The 27,208-nt window shown below is 39.1% G+C and overlaps 1 protein-coding gene across 5 annotated transcripts in view; it reads left to right on the top strand.

The window, feature by feature from the left end:
- The window catches only part of col15a1b (collagen, type XV, alpha 1b), a 28,740-nt gene extending 2,375 nt beyond the window's left edge, over window positions 1–26,365 (top strand). Inside the window, exons 3-48 of one of the 5 annotated variants that reach the window (XM_088395759.1) lie at window positions 29–139; window positions 1,038–1,076; window positions 2,018–2,082; window positions 11,642–11,829; window positions 12,223–12,432; window positions 12,561–12,713; window positions 13,373–13,447; window positions 13,766–13,861; window positions 14,674–14,785; window positions 14,951–14,991; window positions 15,074–15,220; window positions 15,286–15,312; window positions 15,387–15,449; window positions 15,579–15,656; window positions 15,804–15,866; window positions 15,930–16,082; window positions 16,260–16,415; window positions 17,493–17,546; window positions 17,686–17,721; window positions 17,794–17,931; window positions 18,022–18,081; window positions 18,148–18,174; window positions 18,264–18,305; window positions 18,498–18,560; window positions 18,724–18,759; window positions 18,842–18,925; window positions 19,154–19,219; window positions 19,549–19,584; window positions 19,816–19,878; window positions 20,032–20,115; window positions 20,304–20,339; window positions 20,445–20,498; window positions 20,577–20,633; window positions 20,826–20,885; window positions 21,227–21,271; window positions 22,379–22,466; window positions 22,545–22,570; window positions 22,678–22,776; window positions 22,912–23,056; window positions 23,146–23,201; window positions 23,272–23,403; window positions 23,477–23,575; window positions 23,662–23,736; window positions 23,881–24,078; window positions 24,193–24,308; window positions 24,714–26,365. In XM_088395759.1, the coding sequence (XP_088251885.1) occupies window positions 12,250–12,432; window positions 12,561–12,713; window positions 13,373–13,447; window positions 13,766–13,861; window positions 14,674–14,785; window positions 14,951–14,991; window positions 15,074–15,220; window positions 15,286–15,312; window positions 15,387–15,449; window positions 15,579–15,656; window positions 15,804–15,866; window positions 15,930–16,082; window positions 16,260–16,415; window positions 17,493–17,546; window positions 17,686–17,721; window positions 17,794–17,931; window positions 18,022–18,081; window positions 18,148–18,174; window positions 18,264–18,305; window positions 18,498–18,560; window positions 18,724–18,759; window positions 18,842–18,925; window positions 19,154–19,219; window positions 19,549–19,584; window positions 19,816–19,878; window positions 20,032–20,115; window positions 20,304–20,339; window positions 20,445–20,498; window positions 20,577–20,633; window positions 20,826–20,885; window positions 21,227–21,271; window positions 22,379–22,466; window positions 22,545–22,570; window positions 22,678–22,776; window positions 22,912–23,056; window positions 23,146–23,201; window positions 23,272–23,403; window positions 23,477–23,575; window positions 23,662–23,736; window positions 23,881–24,078; window positions 24,193–24,308; window positions 24,714–24,936 (3,645 nt within the window). In that variant the 5' untranslated portion in view covers window positions 29–139; window positions 1,038–1,076; window positions 2,018–2,082; window positions 11,642–11,829; window positions 12,223–12,249 and the 3' untranslated portion in view covers window positions 24,937–26,365. Of the gene's footprint in view, window positions 1–28; window positions 140–1,037; window positions 1,077–1,629; window positions 1,777–2,017; window positions 2,083–8,438; window positions 9,006–11,641; window positions 11,830–12,222; window positions 12,433–12,560; window positions 12,714–13,372; window positions 13,448–13,765; window positions 13,862–14,673; window positions 14,786–14,950; window positions 14,992–15,073; window positions 15,221–15,285; window positions 15,313–15,386; window positions 15,450–15,578; window positions 15,657–15,803; window positions 15,867–15,929; window positions 16,083–16,259; window positions 16,416–17,492; window positions 17,547–17,685; window positions 17,722–17,793; window positions 17,932–18,021; window positions 18,082–18,147; window positions 18,175–18,263; window positions 18,306–18,497; window positions 18,561–18,723; window positions 18,760–18,841; window positions 18,926–19,153; window positions 19,220–19,548; window positions 19,585–19,815; window positions 19,879–20,031; window positions 20,116–20,303; window positions 20,340–20,444; window positions 20,499–20,576; window positions 20,634–20,825; window positions 20,886–21,226; window positions 21,272–22,378; window positions 22,467–22,544; window positions 22,571–22,677; window positions 22,777–22,911; window positions 23,057–23,145; window positions 23,202–23,271; window positions 23,404–23,476; window positions 23,576–23,661; window positions 23,737–23,880; window positions 24,079–24,192; window positions 24,309–24,713 lie in introns of those variants that run through there. The other 4 variants (XM_088395758.1, XM_088395754.1, XM_088395756.1 and 1 more) reach the window with 4 other exon arrangements.
- Window positions 26,366–27,208: the final 843 nt, after the last annotated feature.

Below are 27,208 nucleotides of genomic sequence, written 5' to 3'. Positions count from 1 at the left end.
AGTCTTGTAACTGAGGCTTTCCCTGCAGCTTGGTTTTCCCAAATTCCCATGGTGTTATATTGAAGTGGAAACCTGACCGTCTTAAGCCAAGTCGAGTGGACCAGAGCGGAGCCGAGATGACCCTTTGGAGTCAAATGAGGTAATAATTCATTTGTGGCTACATACTTGGACTATTTGAAACCCCGTTTGATAGGCAGAGCTCTTGTGTGTCTGATTTTTATCTTTTCATAACAATGTGAAATAAGGGCCATGATAACAACGAAAAGATTTTGATTTGGTTGGCACAATCAAATATTTTTGGAATCAATTGAGTATTCCATTGATTAATCCAGTCTTTTCCCCAAACATTTGTTTTTTTGTACTTTCTACTTTTGTTTAATGATTTCAACCCAACTAACTAAGCAATATCATACGTGAACAAACAAGCAAAGGGAGCATTTTGTAATAAGTGGTTACTGATGCTGAGGGGAAAAAAATATCTCCCAGCATACCAAGATGAAGGTAGTGTCTTTGTCTTGATTGTTCTGCAGCATGTGATGTTTGGCTAAGTAGCATTTTCCTTGAGGCGGACTGTTTATCTGACAGCTACATCTAGGCGAAGGGCTCAAAAGGTCAAACAAAAGTGCTTTGCCTGGTGAGGGAATGTTTTCCACAAAAAAAGGAAGAGAGCCAGAGGATGAGGAAGTGGGGGGCACATTTTATTTTCTTCAGGGCCATTATCATTCCTGCTTCTGCTAATAATGGGCTGTTAACATCACAGCATGAGCATTCTCTGAGCCACGCCCCTGTTGAGCCCTTTGGCTTTCTTTTTCTTTAATTGTTAGTCTGGTGTCCACCTGAGCAATAAGTACGTTTGTGATCAATAATGACTTTCCTTAAATATTAGATTTGCTTTACACTGATGATCAAAGATGTCTGATGTGTACAATTTAGAATTGTAAAACTGAATATCTGTACTTGGGGGAAAAAAATTGTCATGCTTGTTATGAACATTCAATGGGGAATTCAATTTACACTTTGTTCTGTTTTTGATGCAGATTACGCAGAAGCTGAGTACACACATGCACAGCGACAAGGTACGTGAAGTAGAGTGACTCCTGTTTAGAGAGAGTGAGATCCTAAACAATTGGGTGTTTTGTTATGTTTTTACCTTTTCCCAATAGCATCCCACAAATAAAATTATTAAAATATAAATTTGAAAATTAAAAACAAAAAAGTGTTTTGTGACAGTTATGTTGGGAACAGATTAGTTTGGTTTATTAAATTAAATTATAATAACAAAAATATTAATTGAAAACAATCTCCAAAACAGACGTGATTGCGCTTGACCTTAATATATTATTCATGTGGCAAATGTCGCACAAAACTCCAACACCTGTGTCTTTAAACATTTCAGATAAAAATACTTTTGCAAAAAGAGTTGTCGAAGCAGCTCTTATGTGACAGATTCAAGTTAAAGGTGAGAAGTTGTTTGACTATACAATAACATCATGCTAAAATGAATGAAGCAAAACTGACTGAAGCGGTTACCTAGTGAGGGGCAGGAGGGTCAATTGAGTGGGTTAAGGGTGGGGTTTCTCACCAAGGGAATCACATTTCCAAACTCTGTGGGCCTGAAGACTCAGCTAAGAACTGAGAGAGCTTTTGTGCTGCAGAGAGGGAGAGCGGGAGCTGTGGGACAGGGGGAGCACAAATTTAGCCAGAATTTCATTGCACACATGCACTTGGATTTGTCTGGTGGATTTCTAAATACTTTACTTCCATAATGCTGCCAGGGTAAGACAACTTTGCTACTGTGGATTTTTACAAATAAAGCAAGCTACATTTTATGACATCACTGATTTCTTCTCAAAGGCACTCAGTCATATATCAGCGCACCTTTGACGAGTTCTTCATTCAAGAAAAACCTTCACAATATATGGAGCTGTCTTGTCTAACATTCCAACTTTAGTTTATTTTTTAAATAAAATGTCAACTTAATACCAAAATGGAGCTAATGGCTTATGTGTCTCCTCAGGTGGCCTGTAGTTTTGCATCTTGTAATCCTGTGCTGTCGGACTGCAGCTTCACAGTTTTTGGAAGGTAACGTTCATGATTATTCTAATGCTGTCAATTTATTTCGGTCTTGAGAATGTGAATTATTATAAACCTCAATCATAAAACAAATCACACTTTACAGAACTGAAATATGTTATACGCTTGCCCAGAGACGCAAAACTTAATATTATCTTCTGTCTTTTGTTATTGTTAAAAGCGGCAAAACTGTTCTGAGATATCTTTTGAAGTCAAACGCCAGAAACATTGGCATCTTTACGCTTTTTTAGACTGCCGTACCTTTTACTTATGAATCAATCAGAGGTTAGACAGAAAATGATATTTCCCCATTAATCTTAATTCCTCATTTTACCAAAACGTTTCCAAACCGTTTCAGGAAGATTCTTACCAGTGACAGCATGACTGTGACACATGTTCTTTAATCTATCCCACCAATTTATATGATTAAGAATCATCTTAATATTAGTTTCATTAATTCTATTTTTTATTCCCATATAATTATATTTCATCACGTGTTATTTGTTGATCTTTATAACTGATTTATTGTAAATAATAATACTTATTCATAATAATTATTTAATAACTGAATATATCTAATAATAATATTGGTAATTATTATAATAATAATAATTATTATTATTATTATTATATTCCATTTGGGAATGTCCCACTTGATTTGTCCCTTTTAAAAAATCCAACAACTGTTAGCTCAAAACTTAACGCACTCCTGCTTGAAACATTTCTTCAATTTCAAAATAAAAGAAACTAAAAAGAAAGTTGATTTCAATGCTCCATATAGTCCCTTCAAGTTAACAGTGATTAGTCAAGACAACAACACGTCTGCTTCCAAAGACCCCAAAATACACATTGTCGTATCCCACTTTCCATTTCCATTGTTAACACCTCTGACGTTGTGATTTTGGTTACGCTACCTCCTGTTGTGTGCCTCTTACACAACTCTGTGGCAGAGATTGTTTGGCAGCAGGGCAACTTTCCTCTTATGTGCTTGTATGAGCATATGTGTTTGCACGCTGGTGGCAGATAAGCCAAACGCTGCACACAATGAGTCAGAAATACACATCCTTATGTTTCTTACTTGCTAGAGAACATTACTGATGATATTTGAAGTGGGAGGTATGGTTGTTTAAATATCATGCATGTTCAAGTAAGTGGCTGTACATGTTTTGGCAATTGATGATGAAAATGACTTTCCATTTAGAATTTTTTGGGTACGTATTCATGCAGACTTAAATGGAAACATTAGTGCCTTTATGGTCAGAATATTTATTCTCTACACGCTAAATAGCTCATTACAAAGGCTGCCAAGTTCTGAGGAACCACCTTGTAACTGCCAATGTTTGGATCTATCGAGAGGGAAACTTGTGTTATTAGTTATAAACTCTCTGTACAGTCAATGTAAGCATTGTTCTCCTTGCAAATACAAAGTTTATACGGATGGATGGATGGATGGATGGATGGATGGATGGATGGATGGATGGATGGATGGATGGATGGATGGATGGATGGATGGATGGATGGATGGATGGATGGATGGATGGATGGATGGATGGATGGATGGATGGATGGATGGATGGATGGATGGATGGATGGATGGATGGATGGATGGATGGATGGATGGATGGACAAATGAGTTGGAGGTTTTCTACTCACTACTCCACCCACTTGCTTTCTGATTTGTAATTCATGTTGAGCTTGTGAAAACTCGCATCACTTTTTCCATCGTAGTTGTCCTCCATTTTTTCTTTCACATTGAGCCCACAGTCTGCTTTTCAACCAGTTCCCACCATTGACATTTATTGCCAGCAGTCTGAACACAGCATGTTCACGTATGAGATGAGAGAGGTGCCACCCACATACTGTCAGTTTACTGTATTAGAACTGCACTGATTCAACACAACGACTATAATGAGTTCATTGAGCAACGGTAGACTTTGATTTGAACACAGTAGAACAACTGTAAAAGGTAATAATAATTAATGCTCAACTGTGTGGGATTTAATGGCAACAAATATTCACTGGAAACGTAAATATCCAAAAGACTGGACTGAGTTGTGTTTTTTATGATGAAATGTGACAAAGCAAAACCTCCGTTCCCACTGTTGTGTGATGAAGAAATAAGTTTTAAAACGTGATGTCAAAAATAATTTCAGATTTACCGTACTGGAAAAAAAATAAGTTTTGGCCACTTTTGCTTTGGAAGTTGGTTGTTGAAGGTTGCTCGTTCAGTCTACTGTACAATAATGAGAGGCTGTTGTTTGTATCTCCATTTCCATGGTTACCTTTGAAACGTTAACCATGAATCATTATCATTGTGTGTGTCACACTAGCTATGCTTTGGGGTGGAAAGGCTACAAAGAATGTCTGTCTACTAATTGAAGGACTCCAACATCATACTGGAGTTGTCAACTTTATGCACCACTGTAATTTTTATATTAACCTCGGCATGAAATGCACTTTACATCCGCTTAACTCGTTCACCGCCAGCCCGGGTAAAACAATGGACCTTTGACTTCTATAGCCATCGATGGCAAATATAAAAAAAAAAATGGGTGTCGATAACAAACCAGATGGCAAGAGCCAGTTCTTACTGACTGATTGATCTTATCTTACCGAACTAACACAAAGGAGTGTGTGTGGGAAGCCAGACTTGCTAGTATGTATTGTAGTATATTTATTTTATACATACAAAGTGCAAAGAAACTTATATTGCTTTAACTAGCTGTTTAGATCTCTAAACAGCTGTTTGGATCTCCAAACAATAGTGAGTGTTCTCAAGTGGGCACACTGGCAGATGGTATTCTGCCAGTGACACTCTGCAGAAAATATGAGATAATATTTTCCTGTTACATTTTTTCTGAAGGTTGTCTTTCATTCCACACAGTAAATGTCTGTCACCAAGCAGCTTTCTTCATCGGCACAAGTCCATGCAAAAACATCACTGGATGACCGCTTTGTGCTCTTCCGGGGGTGAAATTTGGGTGACAGGATGGATGGCAGGGGATTTGGGAAGCGGGATGGTCTGAGACACTCGATGTCATGGAAACAAGCCCTCTGCAGATGGTCACCTCTGACCTCCAATGTCCAAACAATACATCCCTTTATCTGCGGTAGCTGGAGGCCTTACAGTGTAATATTGAGAAAGCAAATGAGATGTTCATCTCAATCTAGACAATTGTCTTAATAACATGTCACGTGCCTGCTGGAAAGCTATTAAAACCTAAAATCTACCTAGCAACAAGTCTTTGATCTGCTACCATCTAACTTTTTTTTTTCAAGATTTGTTTTTATTGATTTATTGAAATTTATTGATTCCCAATTGTGTGAAATTGATTCTTGATGAATTATGTCCACAGACCTGGTTTCCAGGAATGAACATCTGACCTTCCAAAAAACAAATTATATAACAAAGCAATACAATACATATCTTAAATTGCTTTCTGCTTGCTTAATCAACAACTCATTCTGAATAACTGTCACGGAACTGCTTTTTAAGTATGATCCTCGACAATGTGGAGCCAAAACTGAGAACATAATTTAACATCATTCAACACCAGGCAATCTAAATTCTGCCATCCATGCACAAGTGACTCTGGATGAACACAACCTGCACTCAGATTTCTGCCGACGTTGGTGTGCAAATAATTTTAAAAAAAGGGCCTGGATGTGTCCAAAGCAGCAACGTATGCAGGGTCAAACGTTTGGGTCAATGCCCCCCCCTCGGGCAATCTCTTCTTGCGATAACCTTTTTGACTCCCACTGTTCTCCTGCTTTCACCTTTGCTTTTATTTTTTTCATCTTCTTTTGCCCTCTGCTGAGAGGGCTGAGTTGTTTTGTGCTAGTGTCTTGTCACTTTCCCACAATTTAAACGCTATAGTATAAAAAAATCACTTGAAATATAAAGATCTTGTTTCCCTACAACTCCGTAATGACGATCTCAAGCTTCAACCGAGAGCAACAGTCATGGTCTATTAGTGACCGATCCAAAATTTATAATTTTGTTTTGTGACAGGTCACCTTGAGCTTGTGTCCAGCAAATGTTTGAGGAACTTTCCAGAAGCAGATTAATTCATTCAACTAAACCAAAAATGGTTATAGAATTTCTCATGGATTCACATAAAGTGCCGCTTGCCAATTTTAGTTGTTTCTATTTAATGCTTTCTAACTCTGGCCTGTCTGGACTGGACTTTCCAAAAAAGAGCTGTTCTTACTTTCCTGACTGAACATGGTCTAGAAATATGAAATGAAAACACACCGTAGGGGGAGTGGAAGAGTGAGAGGAAGCTGCGGGGGGAGTGCAAGAGAAAAGTTAAGTTTCAACACTGGCGTCATTGATTAGTGTGTGCGCGCGTGTGTGTGAGAGCATGTGTGTGTGCACATGCACGACAGCAAGAGGGAGAGTAGAGAAAGCGAGGTGTACCATTACCTGAGAACAGCTGCTCTCTGTTTGACCTTTGTACACTTCCTCCCATGTTTCTGCATTGTTTTTATTCTTTGCAGTAATACAGTGTTCTCGATGTAGTCCACGGTCCACCTCCATAGTATTGTGGGATTGGACCCGGCTGACCTATGACCCTTAGGACAAGCGGTAGACAAGATGGATGGATGAACGGATGGACTAGGATAACAGTTTGAGTGTATTCTCGCTTTAATTAGCGTCTTTGAGACTAATTTAATATGACAAAAATCAATACTGTTATCATAACTAAAACAGCAAAGATAAATAACCATACTTAACAGAATACAGTATTGTATAAATATGAATATCTATTTCATCAGTACTGTACACTTATAGTACTATACTCACATGTTGCATTATTTTCTATGACCACTAGAGGATGATAAAATATCAGATTGGTTCAGGTTGCGGTCTCTTGAAAGTGAGAGCTTCTTTCAAGGCTGCTAGTTTGATACACACTTCTGAAAGAACATGTTTGCTCAAGTTACCTTTAACAATCTTATTATTGTACAAGTCGTGTGACTGGCAGGCGATGAATTCAGAAGTGACCCAGGATAATCGGTGCTGAAAATAGATAATGAATGATACTGATTATAATTGGAAAAGAGGTCAATATCAATATGGAAGACTATTACTACAAATCTCTGCCAGTCATGTCATAAATCCTATAACACAATTACCAGCTCTAAATCTTTGGGCCCCAAAGAAGTTTACAGGTGATAATAAATTTACAGTAACTACTATAATTGGCGATGACAGTAAACCAATTAGAGTTTATTGTTAGGATTGTTGGATAGAGTGGAAAGTGAGAGGGAGGTGAAGGGGTTACTTTTTCTGGAATCCAGAGGCCCTAAAAGGGGTCACCATGTATAGACACTGAGCGTGAATTAACATTTAAACATTTATAAAGTAAGCTACTCCCAATGGTAATTGAAATGATTTGCTATTAATGATATCTGCTTTATGTAGATGATGTGATAATGATAAAAGAGCATCTTCCTCCTCTTGTATTTTCCTAAAATAATATTGAAGTCCAGTAATTTGCTATTTGCATCTTTAATAGATATACTCATAAAAAAAAAATCATATCCTTCTATGCATCACTAACTTGTGGAAGGTTGAAGCACAGAAATGCTGGCATGGATTTGGTAAGAATGATTCATAATGAAATACATTTTCATCCTCACATTTTTATCAATTCCTAATATACGTAAGTCTAGCAGACCACCCCAAATCTGTCTACCCCTCCTCTCTGACTAATCCACAAGGATTCATGCCAAAGGCCAGTTTCCTCAGCTTCACTAAACCCATCATCTGCTCCATTAGAGTGTATCCGACCATTCTTCCCATCATGTATAGTGTATTCTAACAACAATGGAACCCCGGTTTCACTTTTCTGCCAATTAATCACTTCAATAACCAGTACTTGTCACATTGACTGATGATCCAGAAATTCATATTACTACCTCAAGTCGAGTCAATTGTACATTTGTGCAGGAATTGATCACAAAGCTCTCTCATAGTGTTATGCTTGCTAACACGCTTGTTAATTGAGGACTCTAAATTGTCAATAACTCTGTATGCAAGTGTGTATAATTGTTTATACGTCACTCTATAACTAAAGCTTTTTTTTTTTTAACTTACATTATGACTATATGTTCCAAAATTTAAAAAAAATATATAAATATAATTCATATAGTATCCATATAGCCATAAATTCTATATAGCATATAAATCATTTTGGATTATAGTGTATGCGTGTATGTGAATGGGGTTAGGTCGCGACATTGGTGTTTTGTGGAGGGGGAGCGATAGCTGAAGCTGCAGAGAAAGCGAAAGGAGTAATGAGCACATGCTATAATCTACCCGTCCACCCAAGTGAAGTGAAAATCAGGTCTGCTGTGTGGGCCAGAGGAGGGGGAGTCACTAATTACCAAAAGAGGCGGAGGGAAAGAAGCAAAAGAGAGCGAGGTTAAAGAGCATGGAGAGGGGATGGAGAAAAGACAGTAAGAAGGTTGAAAGACTTTTTTGTATTGGACCACTTTTTCTTAACTCTGCATAATGTGTCAAACTGTGTGCAGCTAGTTGGTGTCTTGAGAGGATCCATCTTTTTACACACACTGGGAGAGGAGAATGGGAACCCTTTGCATCTCCCTTGCTCTTTGCCTACTCTTATCTACACCTTTGCAAGCTCAATGGTGGAGTTTCATCTGGTCCAGCCCAAAGAGTAGCCCTAGCCCCTCTCCTCCATCCGTAACTTCTCCGAGCTCTTCGGACATGCCAGGGACAACAGCGTGGGTGGGACGTGAGGACGAGACAACGGGGACCGCTTTCAGTAGTGTGATCCAGACTGAGATGTTTAGTCTTAGCCCTGCAGGGTCTTCCCAGGGGACTTTACCTCCAGATGTGACTACAGTTGTGATGATCAATAATGCCAGATCCCATTTCAAACCACTGAAACATTGGAAGAGTGGTGAGTGGAAAAATCGGAGGGTAGTAGCTTTTCTATTTTAGATCTATGTATGTCACATTTTGGGAAGAAGTTATGTACAGTGTATATTGTGTGTGTGTTTGGGTCACTGGTATTACTAGCATGTTTCCATCTATTAAATGAATGAATTAATATTACAGCCAGCTATAGTTAAAAAGTGATTTATGAATTGGATTTTTTTTTTTTTATTCAAAATTTCGCCGGTTGTGTTTCTCAGGGCATTAGATCGATGGCAATTGGACTGTTTTGGTTGTCTTCACGTTCCGCCTCTCAACCTAACAGGCTTCTTCTGTTCATGCACAAGGCTAGTTAGGACAGCACTAGCTAGTGCAGTTGCCATTGATTCAATGCCCTATGAAGGAAGGAAATGTTCTGGGTGAATCTTCATATAGGCATCTCACAGACCTTCCAATTATGACTAACAATGATAACTTTGGATTTGGCTTTTTAGATCAAGACCCAAGTTAGAAATTTGGTTCCTCACGGAGATCAATACTCTAATTTAATAGGGTAGTTAATTGTATAGTAAAGGAGAAATCAAGATTACACGAGAGAAACGTTAATAAAAAAGTATTTTGTGTATGTGCGTGATGATCAACAAAATGTATCAAATAATTATACTCTAAGAATTGTTGATCCAATAAAAATGCATACATTTATGGACCATACATAGGGTAAAATAAAAAACTGCCAAACAAAATAATTTGTCCACATAAGAGCCTATTTATCAGACCAAGGTCATATCATGTTTGATTCGAAATTATTACCTTATTTTATTGATTTTGATTGTTATATTAATCTCAATAAAATGCTGACAATTCTGCATGCAGACTTTCTTACTCTGGTAGCACGCTGGTATGTGACATAGCCATACCCTGATGTAGGTTGCACTAAATCTTTGCGAGCCTGAGAAACCTAAAGAGAGTGGGCCAAACAGCGGGAAGCTTTTGTATGGCATGACAGGGTCAAGGTGGGTTTAAAAGGTTATGTGCGGCAACACGGAGGAGGGGCTGGCTTTTATAAATCTCGCCAAGCTGATCAAGCATTCATGTGGCCAGCATGATGATGAGGATTAAGTGGAATTTGAGAGACGTTGAGAAGAAATTGTGGCACAAAGTTTGCTTAATGGCTGACACACTTGAAAAGATGCTAATTCGGATTGAACTGACGTTTATTGATGAAGCATGAACTCTAATTAGTCTCTTAATTGACAAGATGTGTAGTTGGTCTTTTTTACACTTAAAAGACACGTTAAGTATTTAGCTTTAGTTATTTAATTGGTAAATTGGCAAGTCTTGGGAAGTTTTTGTGAATTTCTGATGGTGACTAGACTACAAAAGATTAAAGTTCATGTTGGGATTTAGAATGTTATAGTTGTGTTGCTTAAGGTTATGTAGCAAGAGCTGGGGCTGCTGTGGACAAATAGTATGAAATATCTTGAAATATATGTAGCGTGGTCTAAGTTTGTATAGAGGCACATCCTCTGTCAGAAATTTTCTCTTCCTTCAGTGCATACCTACACACACATTCATACTAAAGCCTCTAATCGGGTATGTTTCCAGTTGGTCAGGCTGATAAATTAGAGAGCCCCAAATCTTTGGAGTGTCTGGTGTAATCTGTAGCTTTTGTTCATATGAGTGAAAAAAAAAGTGTGTGTGGCCCCCATCTAACATAACGACGAGTTCTGGGGTTAACATTGGCCTCATTGCGATTGTTCATTTGTCATGCTCAAAGGACTAGGAGATGTTTTATGTCAATATAAATTCTCACTTGGGTAGCAAACGAGAATGAGTGTGCATGACTATATGTATAAATACTGTAGCAGGGGTGACTGGAATGCTGAGGTGAGAGTTCAATGGTAGAAAATAAAGGGAATGTAGGGTCATGTATTCACACTCATATGAATGAAATAGTATAATTGCCACATATTGTGAAATACTGTTTTGGATGGAGGATTATGTCCTTGCGAGGCAGAGCGGTGAAGCGTGAACAGTGTCAGGATCAAATCGAGTTGAATAAAAGTTAGGAAGAATCACAAGTACACGCACACACACATACAAATACACACATATATATACAGGACTGTCTCAGAAAATTAGAATATTGTGATAAAGTTCTTTATTTTCAGTAATGCAATTCAAAAACAAAAATTAAATTAATAAAAGGCTTGCAATATTTCAGTTGGTTTGTAATGAATCCAGAATGTATGATATTTTTGTTTTTTTAATTGCATTACAGAAAATAAAAAACTTTCACAATATTCTAATTTTCTAAGACAATCCTGTATATATATATATATATATATATAATATATATATATATAATATATATACAGCTGCATACAGAGTGCTGCACATATGCTGCCAAAATAAGTCATATCACAACAAAGTAAGTTAAAAGAATAAAATGATAAAATAAAAATGGGGGAAAGCATCTATCAGCATTGTTCTCTGTGTCAAACCATAAATTACATCATCAATTAAGACACCAGAAATGAACAAATCGATTTTACTCATACTGACAATAGCTTTTGCATGAATATGTAAACACCTCTCTGATAATTTGACCCTTTTTTTTTTTACCCCACACCTCAAGTTTTGTATTTTCTGTCTTATCAGAGCAAAGCTCCGGAAATCATTTGGATTTGACAGAGTTAATTGGTGTGCCCCTTCCACCTTCTGTCTCCTTCACTGCTGGCTTTGAGGGCTTTCCAGCGTACAACTTTGGGCCCGAAGCCAACATAGGAAGGCTCGCCAAGACCTTTGTGCCAGGCCCATTCTACATCGACTTTGCCATCATTGCCACGGTAATATGAAAGAGTTTGAATACAAACATATAGATTTGAAACACTCCCTAACTAAACAGAAAGCCATATTCAACCTTTAAATTCTCAACTGTCAAGAAGCCTAAGAAAATAGCGCCCTCTTGTGGTATTGTATGTTCCCCCTCTTTAATTTTATGCATTTCATATTAGTCTACTTTGCAATTTTACTGCCTTCCATTTTAGTTTAGTTTAATTCATTTAGTTTAGTTTCTGCTAAGGTCTACTTTATTTGTCCCAAAGATTGATTTGACACAGGTAACACTAAAATGATTAATTCTTTTTTTTTATGCTAGTGACATGCAAGATGATATTTTTCCCATTTGCATCATCACTTGCAAGTTGTAATTATCTGCAGTTACATTTTATTTTCCATAGATCCGTCCAGCCAGCCAAAGAGGAGGCATGCTCTTTGCCTTCACAGATGCCCGTCAAAAAGTGGTTGAGTTGGGCTTAGCTCTCACCCCAGTTCACAAAGGTCTTCAAAATATTTTATTATACTACACTGACAGTGAACAGCCATCACATAGCCAAAAAGCTGCTGCCTTCAGTGTGCCAGACATGACGGACCAGTGGACACGCTTTACTGTAAGTTGTACTATTATTTGAGAAATTATACTGAAGGACATCTTATAAATGGATGGATGGATGGATCATTTGAAAGTTCTGAGCAAGTTTTCAAGTATTTTGAAGCCTGTGTCTTTTTGCCATGATAGGTTGTGGTGGAGCACAATGAAGTGCGTCTCTATATGGACTGCGGTGAAGCAGAGAGGACGACCTTCCATCGAAGGCCAGAAAGACTCAATTTCTCACACAACTCTGGCATTTTTGTTGCAAATGCGGGGAGCACAGGGCTTGAGAAGTTTGTGGTAAGTGGAGAAGAGCTTAATGAAGTGTCAATGCATTGCATCTGTGCAGATGTATCAAATGTTAGGTTATATTGTTTACTTGTAAGTACTTCAATGCAACAGGCAGACTCGCACGTCCATTGCAGCTATAAAGGACCGAAAATATGTCATGACCACCAAAGAGCCTCAGGAATGCCAAATTGCGTAATTGCACAATTGTTGACATTTTTGAGGATCAAACACCGAGAGGAAGTACTATGTAGGGAGTGAGATGGGTTCTCATGTGGAAAGAGGGAGTGAATAAGGGAGTAAGGTGATAACGGATGAGGAAGTCAGACATGCCATGAAGACCTAGATTGGGTCAGCACAAAGTGCTTTGTACCATTGCCATTCGGAAACTCTAAGAACATTTGGGGAATGGTGTTTTCATGTTTCAAAGAAAAACAACACCCTGTGAATGACTGGCGACAAGTTCAGGGTGTTCTTCTAACACGATCACACAAAACTGATTTTTATTTCACAATAGAATTAGATTGAAGGCCTGTGTATTTGAGCAGTTGTGCAATTCGTTGGTCTCTGGAACTATTTCTGTCATTATGGCAACACTTGCTCTGCTCTGATGAACAATGCACAAGTGCTACACCTTAATCATTTGAGCAGCCTAAACAATTTTTCTACAGGGAGCCATTCAGCAGCTGGTTATCAAAGATGATCCGAGGGCAGCCGAGGAACAGTGTGAGGATGACGATCCTGATGTGAGTGATATACATATGTTGACAGTAGGTGTTTCTGTGGCCAGACAATCTGACGCAAGATGGACTTTCCCTCAATAAGAAAAATAAGAAAAAGCATAATTAAATGCTTTTGTTGAATTCCTCAAGTCCTAAATGACAATCACATGAAGTGCTTTATGTAAATATTATCCATCCATCATATTGTGTGAGGTCGCATGAGACTAGAATAACATATTGACTTTTTTTCTAAATATGAAATTTAAATGTACGAGAAGGAGAAGAATTTATTGTTGGTTTGAAATGTTTTTTTCCCCTTTTTACATGATGCAATGGTTGAAGGCTTCTGGGTATGCCAGTGGTGACAATGGTCTGGATGACAGAGAGACAGAAGAAATGATAAAGAAAAGAGAGGGACGGAAACATGGAGCAGCACAGGTACAGTCTGTGTAACAGTAGGTGTGTCACTCAGGTTTATTTGCTTGCAGGCAATATTATTCCACTATTCAGTCAGTCTCTGTTTATTTTGATATGGAAAAAAACAACATACTGTACATAATCAAAAGTTAGGGCAAGACATTTATTTTCTATTTGTAGCATTGCTTCCATATGAAAGCAAAATTGGTACAGTGTGCAATCGTTAACTGATTCTAAACTAAATCAAACAAAAAAAAATGGTGCCCTCGCAAATCCAATTAGATGGATTCTGGAAGTCTGAATCGATAACCAGCCATAGTATCAGTTTTGTGAAATTGAACTTATTTACACAAGCTTGAATGATGATATTTATAGTCATTTCCGTTGAATAAGACTTGTTACCATACACTGCTTTTATCAAAAGTAAATATGTGCCTGCTTGTCAACTTTCTTCCTCCCCACTTTGGGAAGTCAGGCTAACCCTAAACATCCCATGAACCCACTCTGTCCTTGAAGCCTCAAAGGGAATTCTGAATTCTTCAAAAGCTGAAGTTCTGTCATTCCGGATACTTTGTCATACAGCCCCCCCCAAGATAATTTTCCCTCAAAAGGGATATTTTAAACTTGAATAAACCATTATGCCAATAGAAATGTGGCACTCGGAAAATGCAAGCACATTATTGTGATAATAGCCACCTTCACATTGCACAAGTTTGTTGCAAGGAGCGGAATTAACATTTTCTATTTCAATTTTGCAATCTCTAAATACATGGAAATTATAATGTAGAAAATGTCTTTATCATCCTTTTACTACGACTGATACTCTCTTATAGGAAAACACTGCTCCGATTCGAGCCCCACCCACACAAGCTCCAACGCTGGACAGTGACAGTAAATCAAGTTACCAGACCTCAATGGAGGACAGTGAACAAGTCTTCCTCAGAGGTTAAATAAATGAATATTATGCATTAATTGAATTTTTATTGTAACTTTATATTATTTAATTCTTTCATATTTCATAATTATCATTACAGTGTTTTTTGAAGAACTCTGATTAGTCGCAAATGTTGTCATTCTTGTGATCCTAATTTTGTAAAATGTCATTTTCAGGGCCTCATCAGACAGATGAGCCAGGAGAAGCATCTGAAGATGTCAGTTCTGATTCATGAATATTGTTTTACAATTTATTCACTTTCTATCAGGGTTAAAAGTCTGTGAACATTTAACCCTTAGGTTCTTGTCAAGCACGCTTTAAAAGGTGAACCAGGGGAGCCTGGAGTACCAGGCTTACCTGGCTCACCTGGACCCACTGAGCCAGGGTCAAGAGGTCCACCAGGACCACCAGGAATTCCTGGAAAGCCTGGAAGAGATGGACACCAGGTTTGTGCTCTACAGATAACTCTCACAACATAAACCTCCACTTACCTCTACCAAATATTTGACAGGGAATGAAGGGGGACAATGGAGATCCAGTAAGATTCGTAAAACTTTTTTTTTTTTTTTTGTTATCATGTAACCGGTAATGAAATATTGGTTGTACTTCTAGGGTCAGCGAGGACCTCAAGGATTTCCAGGTTTGAATGGAGATGCTGGAGTCAAAGGAGATAAGGTATGGATAATTGTAATCATAAATTATATTATTTACTCTAGACCGGTTCCATTTATTTTTTTATTTTTTTCATTTCTCAAAATAAATCTACTTCATGATAGTTAATACGGTTGGCATCTCTACCTCCAGGGAGACCCTGGGGTTGGCTCACCAGGCCCACCGGGTCTACCCGGGCCTCCTGGACCTGCTAGATCACACAGTGTACCTGTAAGTATTGTTAACAAAGTAGTAATGCAATCAAATCCTGTTTTGAGATGAGTTATTGATAGACGTGATGTATGAATTAACATCTGTTGACTGTGTGTGTGTGGGTGTGTTTGTGTGTCTTCTGTGTTGTTCTGTATTATTCTGCAGTATGGAGAAGATGCGCTGGGTTCTGGGTTTGAAGACCTGGAAAGTGATACTGAGCTCATTAGGGTAAAACTAATAGATCCGGCAGGCATAGTTGATCAATTGAATAAATGTCACTGTGTTCCCCAGGGTCCTCCTGGCCCACCTGGGCCTCCAGGACCACCTGGCCCTCCTGGGGCCGAGTCTTCATCAATGAACATTGCTGGAGACCTCTCTCACACATATCGTGGGCCGCATGGTGCTCCTGGTAAAGATGGACTTGAAGGCCAGCCAGGAATACCAGTAAGTCAAAGTAATTTTATCAGCTGAATTGTCGAGTTGTTAAATGTATACATTTTTACTGTTGTTAAATGTCCAACTGTGTTTACAAATTGCTACTTTTTCTTTCTTTCTTTCTCCTCAATCTCGTTGTCCACTTTCCACATGGAACGTTTGCTCCTCCTCTCCACTCTGTTGCAGATGTTTATGGATTGGGTTAATGGTTCTGGGTCTGGTGGTTCAGGTTTGAGCGCAGAGTTGTCCTCTGACCCTGGCTCTGGTTTCAGTTCTGATTCTGAGTCCAGTTTTGCTTCAGGGTCTGGGCTTGACATCAGCTCTGCTTGGGTTTTGGGCGAGGTATATATATATTTCTTGGTTTGCTTGGTAAGCCAGCAGACCGTAATACAGTCAGAAGCCAGTGCATTGACTCAGCATGGTTTATTTTTTTATATGCTAGTTTGAGGCAGTAAAAGTGTCAATTACATTTGTATAGAAATATTATTATGAGTTATAAAGCTCTTCAGTGCTTTGGCTAATGACTGTAAGCTCTCTTGCATTGGAATATTAACTTTTCTGCCTGAAGAGGTTTGCATCCTTGCAGATGTGTGTAAACCAACATCACTTCTCTACCCTGTGATGATGCAACTGGTTTAGCATTATCTGCCTCACTTGAATGGTACAGCACAAACATGCACGCTATCAAACTTTGTGAATCACTTTTGCTTCTCTAATTCAATGTTTGCGCAAATGGTTTATTTTATGTTCTCAGTGAACATTTTGTTCTGAGGCATACCAAAAATTAAATATTTCATAATTGATCAAATGCTTAGGTCTGCCTTGCAATGAAGTGTTTCTGAAAACATAAGAGGAATACAAAGAATCTTTAATGATGACTTGTCAGCTTTCCATGCGGGATGAGAATAAAAAAAATGATGCAGTGTTTCATGCTACATTTCAACCTGGATTTTACTTGATAAATGCTTTGATGCGATGATTAAGATCAGCATAAAATCTATACTGAGCAAATATGAAAACACAACACATGGGGTCAGTAAAAAACCTGCAATATCCCATCTCAGTGTTTTTAAAAGTGAAGACAATTTGCAAGTTACATAAAGTCAACACACGATTTAGCTTCCAGGGCCACATAAAAGGATTTAGTGAGCAGTTCGTCTAATGAGAAATGAGAACAAAAACAAGTGCTGCATTTAATTTTTTTTTGTGTGTGTAAGCATCAAACACCCGATTTCCAGTGGGAAATTTTGGCATGCATCATCTCATCACCGGGAAGTTGAGTGTTCCTTTAAACAAGCTGTTGCATTTAGATTTGGCCCGAACTGGGAATGGTCAACACATTTCTCACCCCTCAATTTCTTCTTCTTTTTTTTAATGACAATATTGTCTATGACAGTTTGTGTTTGTTTGTTTGATTAGGGTCTAGCAGGAAAAGATGGTGCTCCAGGTCTCCCTGGACCTGTGGGAGAGAAGGTAAGTAAAAGACAGCAGCACATTGTGTTTGTGCTTCTATGGAATGAAAATAGAAAAAAAAAACACTCCCAAACAAGCCATATTTTGGATATTTTCACAAATTCTCTTTTTTTTTTGTCCTTTCTTGTCAAATCTTCAGGGTGACAGAGGTTTACCCGGATCACCTGGATCCAAGGTAGTTCCAGAGTATATACAGTACTTCAGTTTAACATTCTTAAGTTGTAATATTTTCTCTGCATGTTCTCAGGGTGAATGTGGATCTTCAGGCAATGCGGGGTTAGTGGGACCTCAAGGGCCCAGCGGTCCACCAGGGAAAAGAGGCCCACCGGGTCCACCAGGGCCTCCTGGTCCCCCCAGTCCTGCAGAAACCAAATTCGTTATTGAGGTGCTGGCCTAATTTCTGTTCAGTTGTATCCACACACTCCATGCCACTTTGATTTCAGCGCTTCACGTAACATTTGACCTTGTTTTTTAGGATATGGAGGGATCTGGCAAGAGTGACATGCTGCTTGGAGCAAGAGTCCCAGGCCCACAAGTAAGTGTGATTTAGTGAGTCGATAAAAGTTTGTGCCGTGCTGAATTATTTCATTCCATTGTTTAGGGTTCTCCTGGTTTGCAAGGCCCCAAGGTTGTATATATTTGTAGTACTTCACATATTATGGAGACATTAGCGACTATTTGGCATAAAATATCTGTTCTCTGCAATGTCTTTTGTAGGGTGAGAATGGAGCTCCAGGTCCACCAGGGCCTTCCATCAAGGTACATCTCATGCATGTTAGCCTTCCAGTACAATCTTTGCTGCTTTTTGTGTTTATTTTATTTTATTTTTAGTCCCTCATTTATTAGATATTTGTTCATCAGACATCTATTAAACAAAATACTATGTAATGAAATAATACAGTTTGAATGTTTGCAGTTATGAATTCAGTTTCTTTCATTGGTTTATTGTAGGGTGAAAGAGGGGACTCGGGAGCAGAAGGTTTGCAGGGTCCTGCTGGACTACCAGGTCCAAGGGTATGTATAAAGCAGTCCATCACAGTATATTTGGAAAGTATTCACAATGCTTCACTTTTTCCACATTTTCTTATCTTACAGCATCATTCCAAAATAGATTCAAAATGTGGCTTTTATTATAATGTGATCGTTCTCTCTGACTAACTTTCTTTTTTATGCACAGGGGGTTAAAGGTGAAAAGGGTAGGCCAGGGCAAAAGGTATAGGTTTACTCGCTTGACTACATTATTGCCTTAACCTGTATGTGCACACAAATGAACAAAACTCTCTGCATCCTGCAAGGGTGATCGCGGTGTGGATGGGCGTGACATCATAGGACCACCTGGGCCTCGTGGACCTCCTGGACCCGTCATTAGTTTGACAGATGTATGCACACCATTTCTCCATCCATTTTCCTTATTACACATATTTGTCTATCTGTCGTCTTGTCTGTCCGTTCATCCGTCCTTCCATCTATCTATGTATACATCAGAGGCCAACAAAATATTTTAGTTGAATTTTTTCTTTTACGTCCTGACCATGTGTTTGCCAATTAACACTTGAAAGATTCTTAAATCGACTCAAAAAAAATTAAATCCAAATTTACTCCTGCAGTTACTCCTCAATGTCACAGAGAATATATTCAACTTCACAGAGCTCAGAGGACCACCAGGGCCAATGGTAAGTAGGAAAATATATAGAATATATAAATGTGAAGTGATTATTTTTCATTAGATTTCTTGCTCACTTCCAAGAATGAATATCTTTTTTTTTTTTTTTTTTTTTTTTTTTTTGCTCAACTTGTGTGTTTGTGGTTGAAGCCTCGCCACATAGACTGCATTAGATACAGTTTATGATGTGTACTTGGCATGCTTGAAATTTTAGCTAATCATAACAGCTACTATATGCGTAAGCCTGCACGTCTCATAAAAGATAATACAATTCTCTCATACTTTTGCTTTTATTTGTGTATATACTGACATTTGCACTGGTTTGTGTGCATGTTTTAGGGACCCGAGGGCTTGCCTGGCAAAGCTGGATTCCCTGTAAGAACATTTTCACACATACCCACATAATTCTAAGGTGTGCTGCACATTTGTACAAAAGTATATTTATTAAAAAATGCTCTCTTTAGATTTCCAGGGTAGGTAAAATTAAGCAATGGTTGCAAGCGTTACCACCTGTGATTCTGCTTCATGTATAGGACATTATCGTAACAGTTATCTTTTCGATAGTGCTTCACTTCACCCTTTGTCATTTTTTTGTTTACCTCCCAGGGCCCCAGAGGACCAAAGGGAGACAAGGGTCCTCAAGGCATCCAGGGGCCATCAGGGCTCAAGGTAAGAGAATCTTGCTTTATGAGTATTGCAATGCCGAAAACTTACTGGTTCATATAAACAAAACAAAACGAAAGTCATTTCACTTAAAATCTTAATTACCACAGGAATTTATATTGGTGACAAATATGGTGTCTATTTCCCTAATATTACCAGGGAGCAAAGGGAGAGCCAGGTGTGACCATCGCTGCAGATGGATCGCTTTTATCAAAAGGACCCCATGGACCCAAAGGCATCAAGGTTGTCCTTTTCCCTTTGAAACTTAACACTGTCCAAATCTTCTGATTTATAACAGGTTGATAAAAAGTAATCAGGGTAACAATGTTTTTAAATGCCCATGAATACATGTAAAGTTGTATCTGATTAATCAATCAATAAAATGATCTATTTTAAAACATTCGATAGTGATAGCTGTAATACTTTGACAGGGTGCCCGTGGATTGCCTGGACCTGCAGGACCCATTGTAAGTTTATCTGAACTTTATCTGAACTTAAGTGATTAGATGATGTTTATTTTGGTTGCACATATGTATGTATTTTTTTTGTGTTTTGCTTTAATTTTTTTTTAGGGCCCACATGGACCTCCTGGACCAAAAGGAGAATATGGGTTCCCTGGTCGCTCTGTAAGTACTTTATACCTAATGTACTTTGGATTTTAAAATATGCAAAAAAAAAATAATAATTGTATCTTCTTCTCACAGGGAAGACCTGGTATGCCTGGTAGAAAAGGGGAAAAAGGAGATTCTGTTGGCTCGCCAGTAAGAGACAACAGTCCGTTTTTTTTTTTCATACACATACGAGTGCACATTTAGGAAATCTTAATTGTATGCAAATATTCCAACCTGTCAATTCAAATCAACTCATGAGGTTTTCAATTCCAATTTTTGCAAAACTGCAAATATCCTCAATTGGATTTTACCATTTACACTTTGTTAATCTCATATTCTCAGGGACCCCCTGGTCCACCTGGTGCGCCGGGACTTCCAGGAAGAATTCTTGGATTGAACGGAGTAAGTGTTCATCTTTGAGTTGTTGTTTTATTTTCTGAATGGACTCTGAAGATAAAAATTCCAACACATTTTAGTCAAACTGATCGGACATCATGACCTGTTTATTTGACAGAATCAAACCAGTATTTGTCATTTCACACACTTATACTATTTAGCTTTTCACATCATTAGATATCACTAAATTTTACGCCCAAATTTCAGACTTTGTAAACTCGAACTGATCCTTCTTTTTGTGATAGCAGCTGATCCATTCCGTTTCCATTTTTTTGTTCCATTTACGGCACCATGCCAAGTGATGCATCCCCATTATTCCAAGCTGATAACGTGCTCTTCTTTTAAAGACAGTGTTCCCAGTGCGCCCCAGACCGCATTGCAAAAAGGGACCAGTAAGTCTGAGTCAGACCATCTGATTGGTCCGTTTCATTTTGAAATGGTTCATTTGATGGTTCTGTTGGAGAGTGGATAGAGCAGCATGGCAGCTCTTTGGTCATCCCTTGTTGTCGCCCCACCTCTCCCCTTCATTTCCTGACCTCATTTTCCTCATTGCATTCATGAGACTCAATTTTTGTGGTGTCGGGTGCGTGGGAAAACTATTCTTCGTGCTCCAACAACTTTGCTTTGATGAATTCCAATAACTAAATTGAATCATGAACAAGTTTAAATAATGTGGGACATTGCTTATTGGAATTCACGCATATTTTTTTTAACCAATATTATTTAATCTACTGTCTTTGGTGTGGTGGAAGGTCTCTTCTTCAAATGTGTCTAACCTTAAAGGAGCCGTACTTTGCTTTTTTACCATAAGGACCGGCGTGAGGGCATATGATGAAAAGGACTTGTCGCCAACTGAGACTTTGTCAGCATATTATCAGAATTTTGACCCTTTTAATGACAGTTTTTTTTCTTATTTATCTTTTTTTTAAAGTGATGAGTAGCAACTTTAGCTCTAAGACTCCAATGAGCTATTCAGAACTCTTTTCCTGACTGCAAATGAATGGCCCATGCAGGAAGCCAGTATTGGTGAATTTAATCATATATTTGTATATATATTATATATATTTATATGTGCTAGTTCTTACACGCTAATGCTGGTGCAAGCTAACACCATAACTCTTACCTGTTGTTTTCACCATTATAGTCCGGCACCAACGCTATACCATTAAGTCATACTTCTGATGATTTTGGTCATACAGATACTGCAGATATAGATTTTATGGATAGAATATTTGCCAGCAATTATCTTATAGCCGTCAGCCATCAACAAAAAGTTTTAATCCAACATTTCCACGACATCTCTATAACCGAAAATATCACTAACAGAACCTACTGTTAACAAAGCTGTATTTTGAATGTCCTAACCTTGAGTATGAATATGTTCATCATACACAATATTTAACAATTAGGATATTTCAGTTGTGTCCATGACAACGTGAGTAAACATGGTCACAACTCCATATGCTGGTGCTGATGAGTTTGTTTATTTTTGTGTGTAGGATTCAAATAATGGGCTAAATATTGTGAAAGCTAAAGGAGAAAAAGGAGACGTCGGAATGCCTGGAGAGCCAGGGACACTTAATAAGTGTAAGATATTTTTCTATTTGTTTTTAATTGAATTTTTTTTCCAAGTATTTTCAAGAACGTTTTGTTGTCTTTTGTCAGCCCCTGAGTTTCCCGATGGAATTGTGGTGAGTGCATCTGATTCACTTTGGTCAATGGTATAAAGAGCTTGACACACATAGATTTTTTTATTCCCTGGCTGATGGGATGATTATTTTTGTTTAATAATGCTCAGGGTGCTAAAGGCGATCCAGGATCAAAAGGTCCGAAAGGAGAAAAGGGTGACTCAGGTGCTCCCGGTCCACCAGGACCACCAGGGCGGTCAGGACTTGTGGTGAGTTCTCATGAATGACCACACTGCAGCCGAATAATTATTGTCTTCCTCAATGTGGTTTAGTTATGCGTCACATCATTTCCCTGCCACGTTTCTTTAAATTTCAACTTACAATAAATGTATGTGTTTGTTCAGGGTCCTAAAGGCGAGTCAGTGCTTGGCCCTCCAGGTTCTCCTGGGTCTCCAGGCCAACGCGGAGCCCCTGGATTTGGACGCCCAGGTCCCAGAGGGCCAGCCGGCCCTCCTGGACCACCAGGACCACAACCTGCATTTGGAGCAGGTGTGGAGAGGCGCAAGACAACAAGATGCTCACCAACTATAACCTCTTCACGGAATGGTTTGTGATATTGTCATCTATTATCTCAACAGGTGTTAGCGTCCCAGGCCCTCCCGGTCCTCCTGGACCTCCTGGAATTTCCAACCTGGTAAGATAAATGGTCAAAATTCTTCAACGTAAATGTGTACAGCTCATCTCGCACTGAATTGTGTTCTCAGGTAACCACCTATGAGACAGTTAATGCTCTGACGAGAGAAACCCACCGTGCTCCAGAGGGAACCTTGGCATATGTGTCTGAGAGCGGAGGAGAGCTTTACGTCAGATCACAGAGTGGATGGCGCAAAGTTCAGGTGTGGCAACAAAGCCTACGTTCTCCCTACAGGGCTGCTCCAGCGTGTCAATAAATGTGTGACCTCCTTTCAGCTTGGAAACTTGATCCAATCCAAACCATCATCCTCGTCAGCTCCTCAAGCCCACAACAAACCTGGAGAATGGAGCCGACCACACAGGAGCCACAGCCAAGTACACACACAAAAAAAATATGGCTTTTAAACATATATATGAATATATAAATAAATGCAAACCTTATTGTGTAATTGCTTGGACAGGAGCTCCATGAGGGCGGGAGAGGATATCAACCCAGTTTTAACAATCTGCAACAGACTTTCACTGCTGTAGCTGGGGTGAGTGTAAATCTTTTATGACATTGATTAGTTTCTTTTAATTCTAGAGATAAGAGACAATACAACAAAATGACTTCATTGATAAATAACAGATGTTAGAAATCGTTTTTTATATTTTCTCTCGCTCTCTCTTGCTGTGTGTAGCTCCATCTAGTGGCTCTAAACGCTCCATTGAAAGGAGATATGCGAGGGATCCGTGGGGCCGACTTCCAGTGCTACCAGCAGGCACGGGCAATGGGATTGACGAGTACATACAGGGCCTTCCTGTCCTCACACCTCCAAGACCTGGCCACCATTGTGAGGAAGGCAGACCGTGCCAACATGCCTGTGGTTAATCTCAGGGTGAGCTATGTTTGATATGATGAGAACACAAATAATGTCAGTTCATTGAATAACCTGGGATGACGTCTGTCTGTCTCTCTCTCGCCGTCTCCCTCCCTCCCTCTATTTCATCAGGGTGAGATGCTGTTCAAAACCTGGATGTCCATTTTCTCTGGAAATGGTGGAATATTTGACCCCTCTGTCCCCATTTACTCCTTTGATGGACGCAATGTGCTGATCGACTCAGCATGGTAAGTGTCACAAAAAGCGCACTTTCTATATCTAATGAGTTTGTTTGTTTTTAAAAAATGTGGGGGGTTTATTTTGGTCTTAAATAGTTTTTTGTGGTAGTTTTTGGAATGTTGCCCCTCAATAACAATTATTCATTATTTTTGTAATCATTCATGAAAACAAACAGATTATCTTTTGTGTGTAATCAAAACAAGACATTTACAAACTATTTTTACTACTTATTAACAATGTTAATCGCTGGTGTGATTTTATTGGATTACTATTTACTTGTTCTGATCAATAAACAATACCAAAATAAACAGTAAACGGGGCAATGGTTTTGTAATAAACTTTAATTGTATTCGATTAACCACTCCAACGTCCAGGGAGTTTACTCTGCGTATGTTTCTCTTCATTCTTTCTAGGCCAGAAAAATTGATTTGGCACGGGTCCAGCACTGTGGGAATCCGTGCAACCATGAACTACTGCGAAGCGTGGAGGACCGCCGATATGGCGGTGACGGGTCAGGCCGCACTGCTTCAGACCGGACGACTCTTAGGTCAACACACCCGCTCGTGCTCCAACCACTACATCGTGCTGTGTATAGAAAACACGTACGTGGGGGATATACATCAACGGAGGACCTGAAGAGAGACACAGAAGCACCACATTATGATTAGGATCAGGTTAACTTGCAGAAGCTGGATTGTTACAAATACATTTGCATTCACTATCTTATTTTTTTTATTGGCTTTCAAATAGAACTTTGATACAACATAAATTGAAGGATGCAGCAGAGGTCAAGTTATTTATTCTTAATCCTTCTTATTCACATTTGACATCTACAACATCTTGTGTATGAGGTGTAAAAGACAGAAAATAACAAAAATGTGCCAATGTAATTTGACTTTTAATTCATTTTTTCTTTATTTTTGGTTACTGTCTGTAATTTTATTTTTATTTTTTTATTGTATTTTATGTTAATTTTCATTGTTGTTCCTACTGCATGGTAGTAGTATGTATGTGACTATTAAAAAACAATCTAGGTTTAAACTAAACTTTATTAGAAAATGTGTGTGTGTGGACATGAAGGGAAAATTCATTGTGAATAAAGTATCAATTCAGTAGGCCGCATTCCAACATGTTTTCCAAGTGACCCTCGTTAAGTGCAGGTGCGTGAAAAGTTTTAGCCACTTTCACGTTCAAAAGGAGCTAAAACTTTTCACGCACCTGCACTCAACGAGGCAATGACACGGACACACCATTAGGTACACCGCCATTTTCAAGTGTACCTAATAACAGGCCACTTTATTAGGGAAATATCATGGTCAAAGGTCACAGGTGTCAAGCTCTAGTCCTCTGGGACGCGTTCCAACATGTTTTCCAAGTGACCCTCGTTAAGCGCAGGTGCGTGAAAACTTTTAGCCACTTTCATGTTCAAAAAGAGCTAAAAGTTTTCACGCACCTGCACTTAACGAGGGAATCACACGGACACTCCATTAGGTACACCGCCATTTTCAAGTGTACCTAATAACAGGCCACTTTATTAGGGAAATATCATGGTCAAAGGTCACAGGTGCAAAGCTGTGCTTAGGGTTAGGGTTTGTGTTAGCCTTGCTCTCGCTTTTGCTGTGTTTAGGATTAGGCTTGCTTATGCAACCAAATCACCTCAGTTGTTTATCACTTCCTCTGATATTTTTGAACTTACCGTAATTTTCGGACTGTAAGTCGCACCGGAGTATAAGTGAGCAGCAGGGGGGGGCCCCATTTCAACCCCTTCCACTGAGTGCCAAGCAGGGAAGAAATGGGTACCATTGTTATAGTCACTGGTATGACTCGGCAGGGGTTTGAACCCACAACCTCCCAGTCTCAGGGCGGACACTCTCCTCTTAGGCCACTGAGCTGGTAAACACTTGTGTCGTAGTATAACACTTGTAGTCGTTTTTAAATAACGTGTATACCTATATACGCCTAAATATTGTTATCCAATATATCTACTGCAATTTCACATTAGATTGCTGGTTTGAAATTTGCTTTTGATATTATTATTTTTAATAAACATTTATGTTAAAACGTGTCTGGCGTCTTATTCCTTGTTTTTATATTCGCCAATTAAAACATAAAAATCAGACATTTTATATGACAATATGTGTAGGTACACTACACGAGGTTAAAAAAAAAACATGTTCGGTGTTGAAAGTTTCAACGGATAGTCCGAAGCAAGCCTTTCCACAGTAGTCACCATGACAGGCGACCACCTGGTGGCGTCAGTGTGCCGAGCGCCGTTGGACGATCAGGAGAAGAAGATTTGAATCGACGGATGTGACGTCAGGGCTTTAGGTCAATTGAAGACAGGTGTGCTCGCTCAAGAGGAGTTATCATATGCAGGTGCCACCGAGCGCGGGCCGGCGGCGGCGGACGGTTTCTCAGGTAAGCGAGCATGCTAGCAAATGTTTGTCGTCTCCTGCCGTTTCTCACGACGGCACGCTTTGTTGCTTTTTCTCACAAGCCTTTTTTTTTTCAATTGATTTTGTTTGTCGCAGGATTGTCGTACTCTCGTGACTCGGCAACGTCACGTCCACCGCGACAGTGGGCCTGGAGGTAAATTGTAGGCCGCAGGCCATTTAGCCCGTGAGCAAATGTTTGCAGTTTCTTACGATGCCATTTATTATTAATTGCAGGATTTTCGCTGTCTAGGGAGTGCTTGAGGTTTCGGCACGGCATGACACGGCACGCCACAATCCACTTTGCGTCGCGTCGCGTCGTTGCGCGTTTTGGTGGTATTTTAAATGTCTTTCGCGGTTGTTTTTATTCATGCTGGCCAGCATTTTTTTCATTCGTCTGTCTGTAGACGGTTCGTAAATGACGCCGCCGATAAGCGCGTGTTTGTCTGACTATAGGAAATGTTAGTTTGACTAGT

This window comes from Syngnathus floridae, chromosome 14, assembly GCF_059516105.1.
Source record: "Syngnathus floridae isolate MCC-2025c chromosome 14, RoL_Sflo_1.0, whole genome shotgun sequence".
Lineage (NCBI taxonomy): Eukaryota > Metazoa > Chordata > Actinopteri > Syngnathiformes > Syngnathidae > Syngnathus > Syngnathus floridae.
This window is presented reverse-complemented; position numbering and strand designations above follow the sequence as displayed.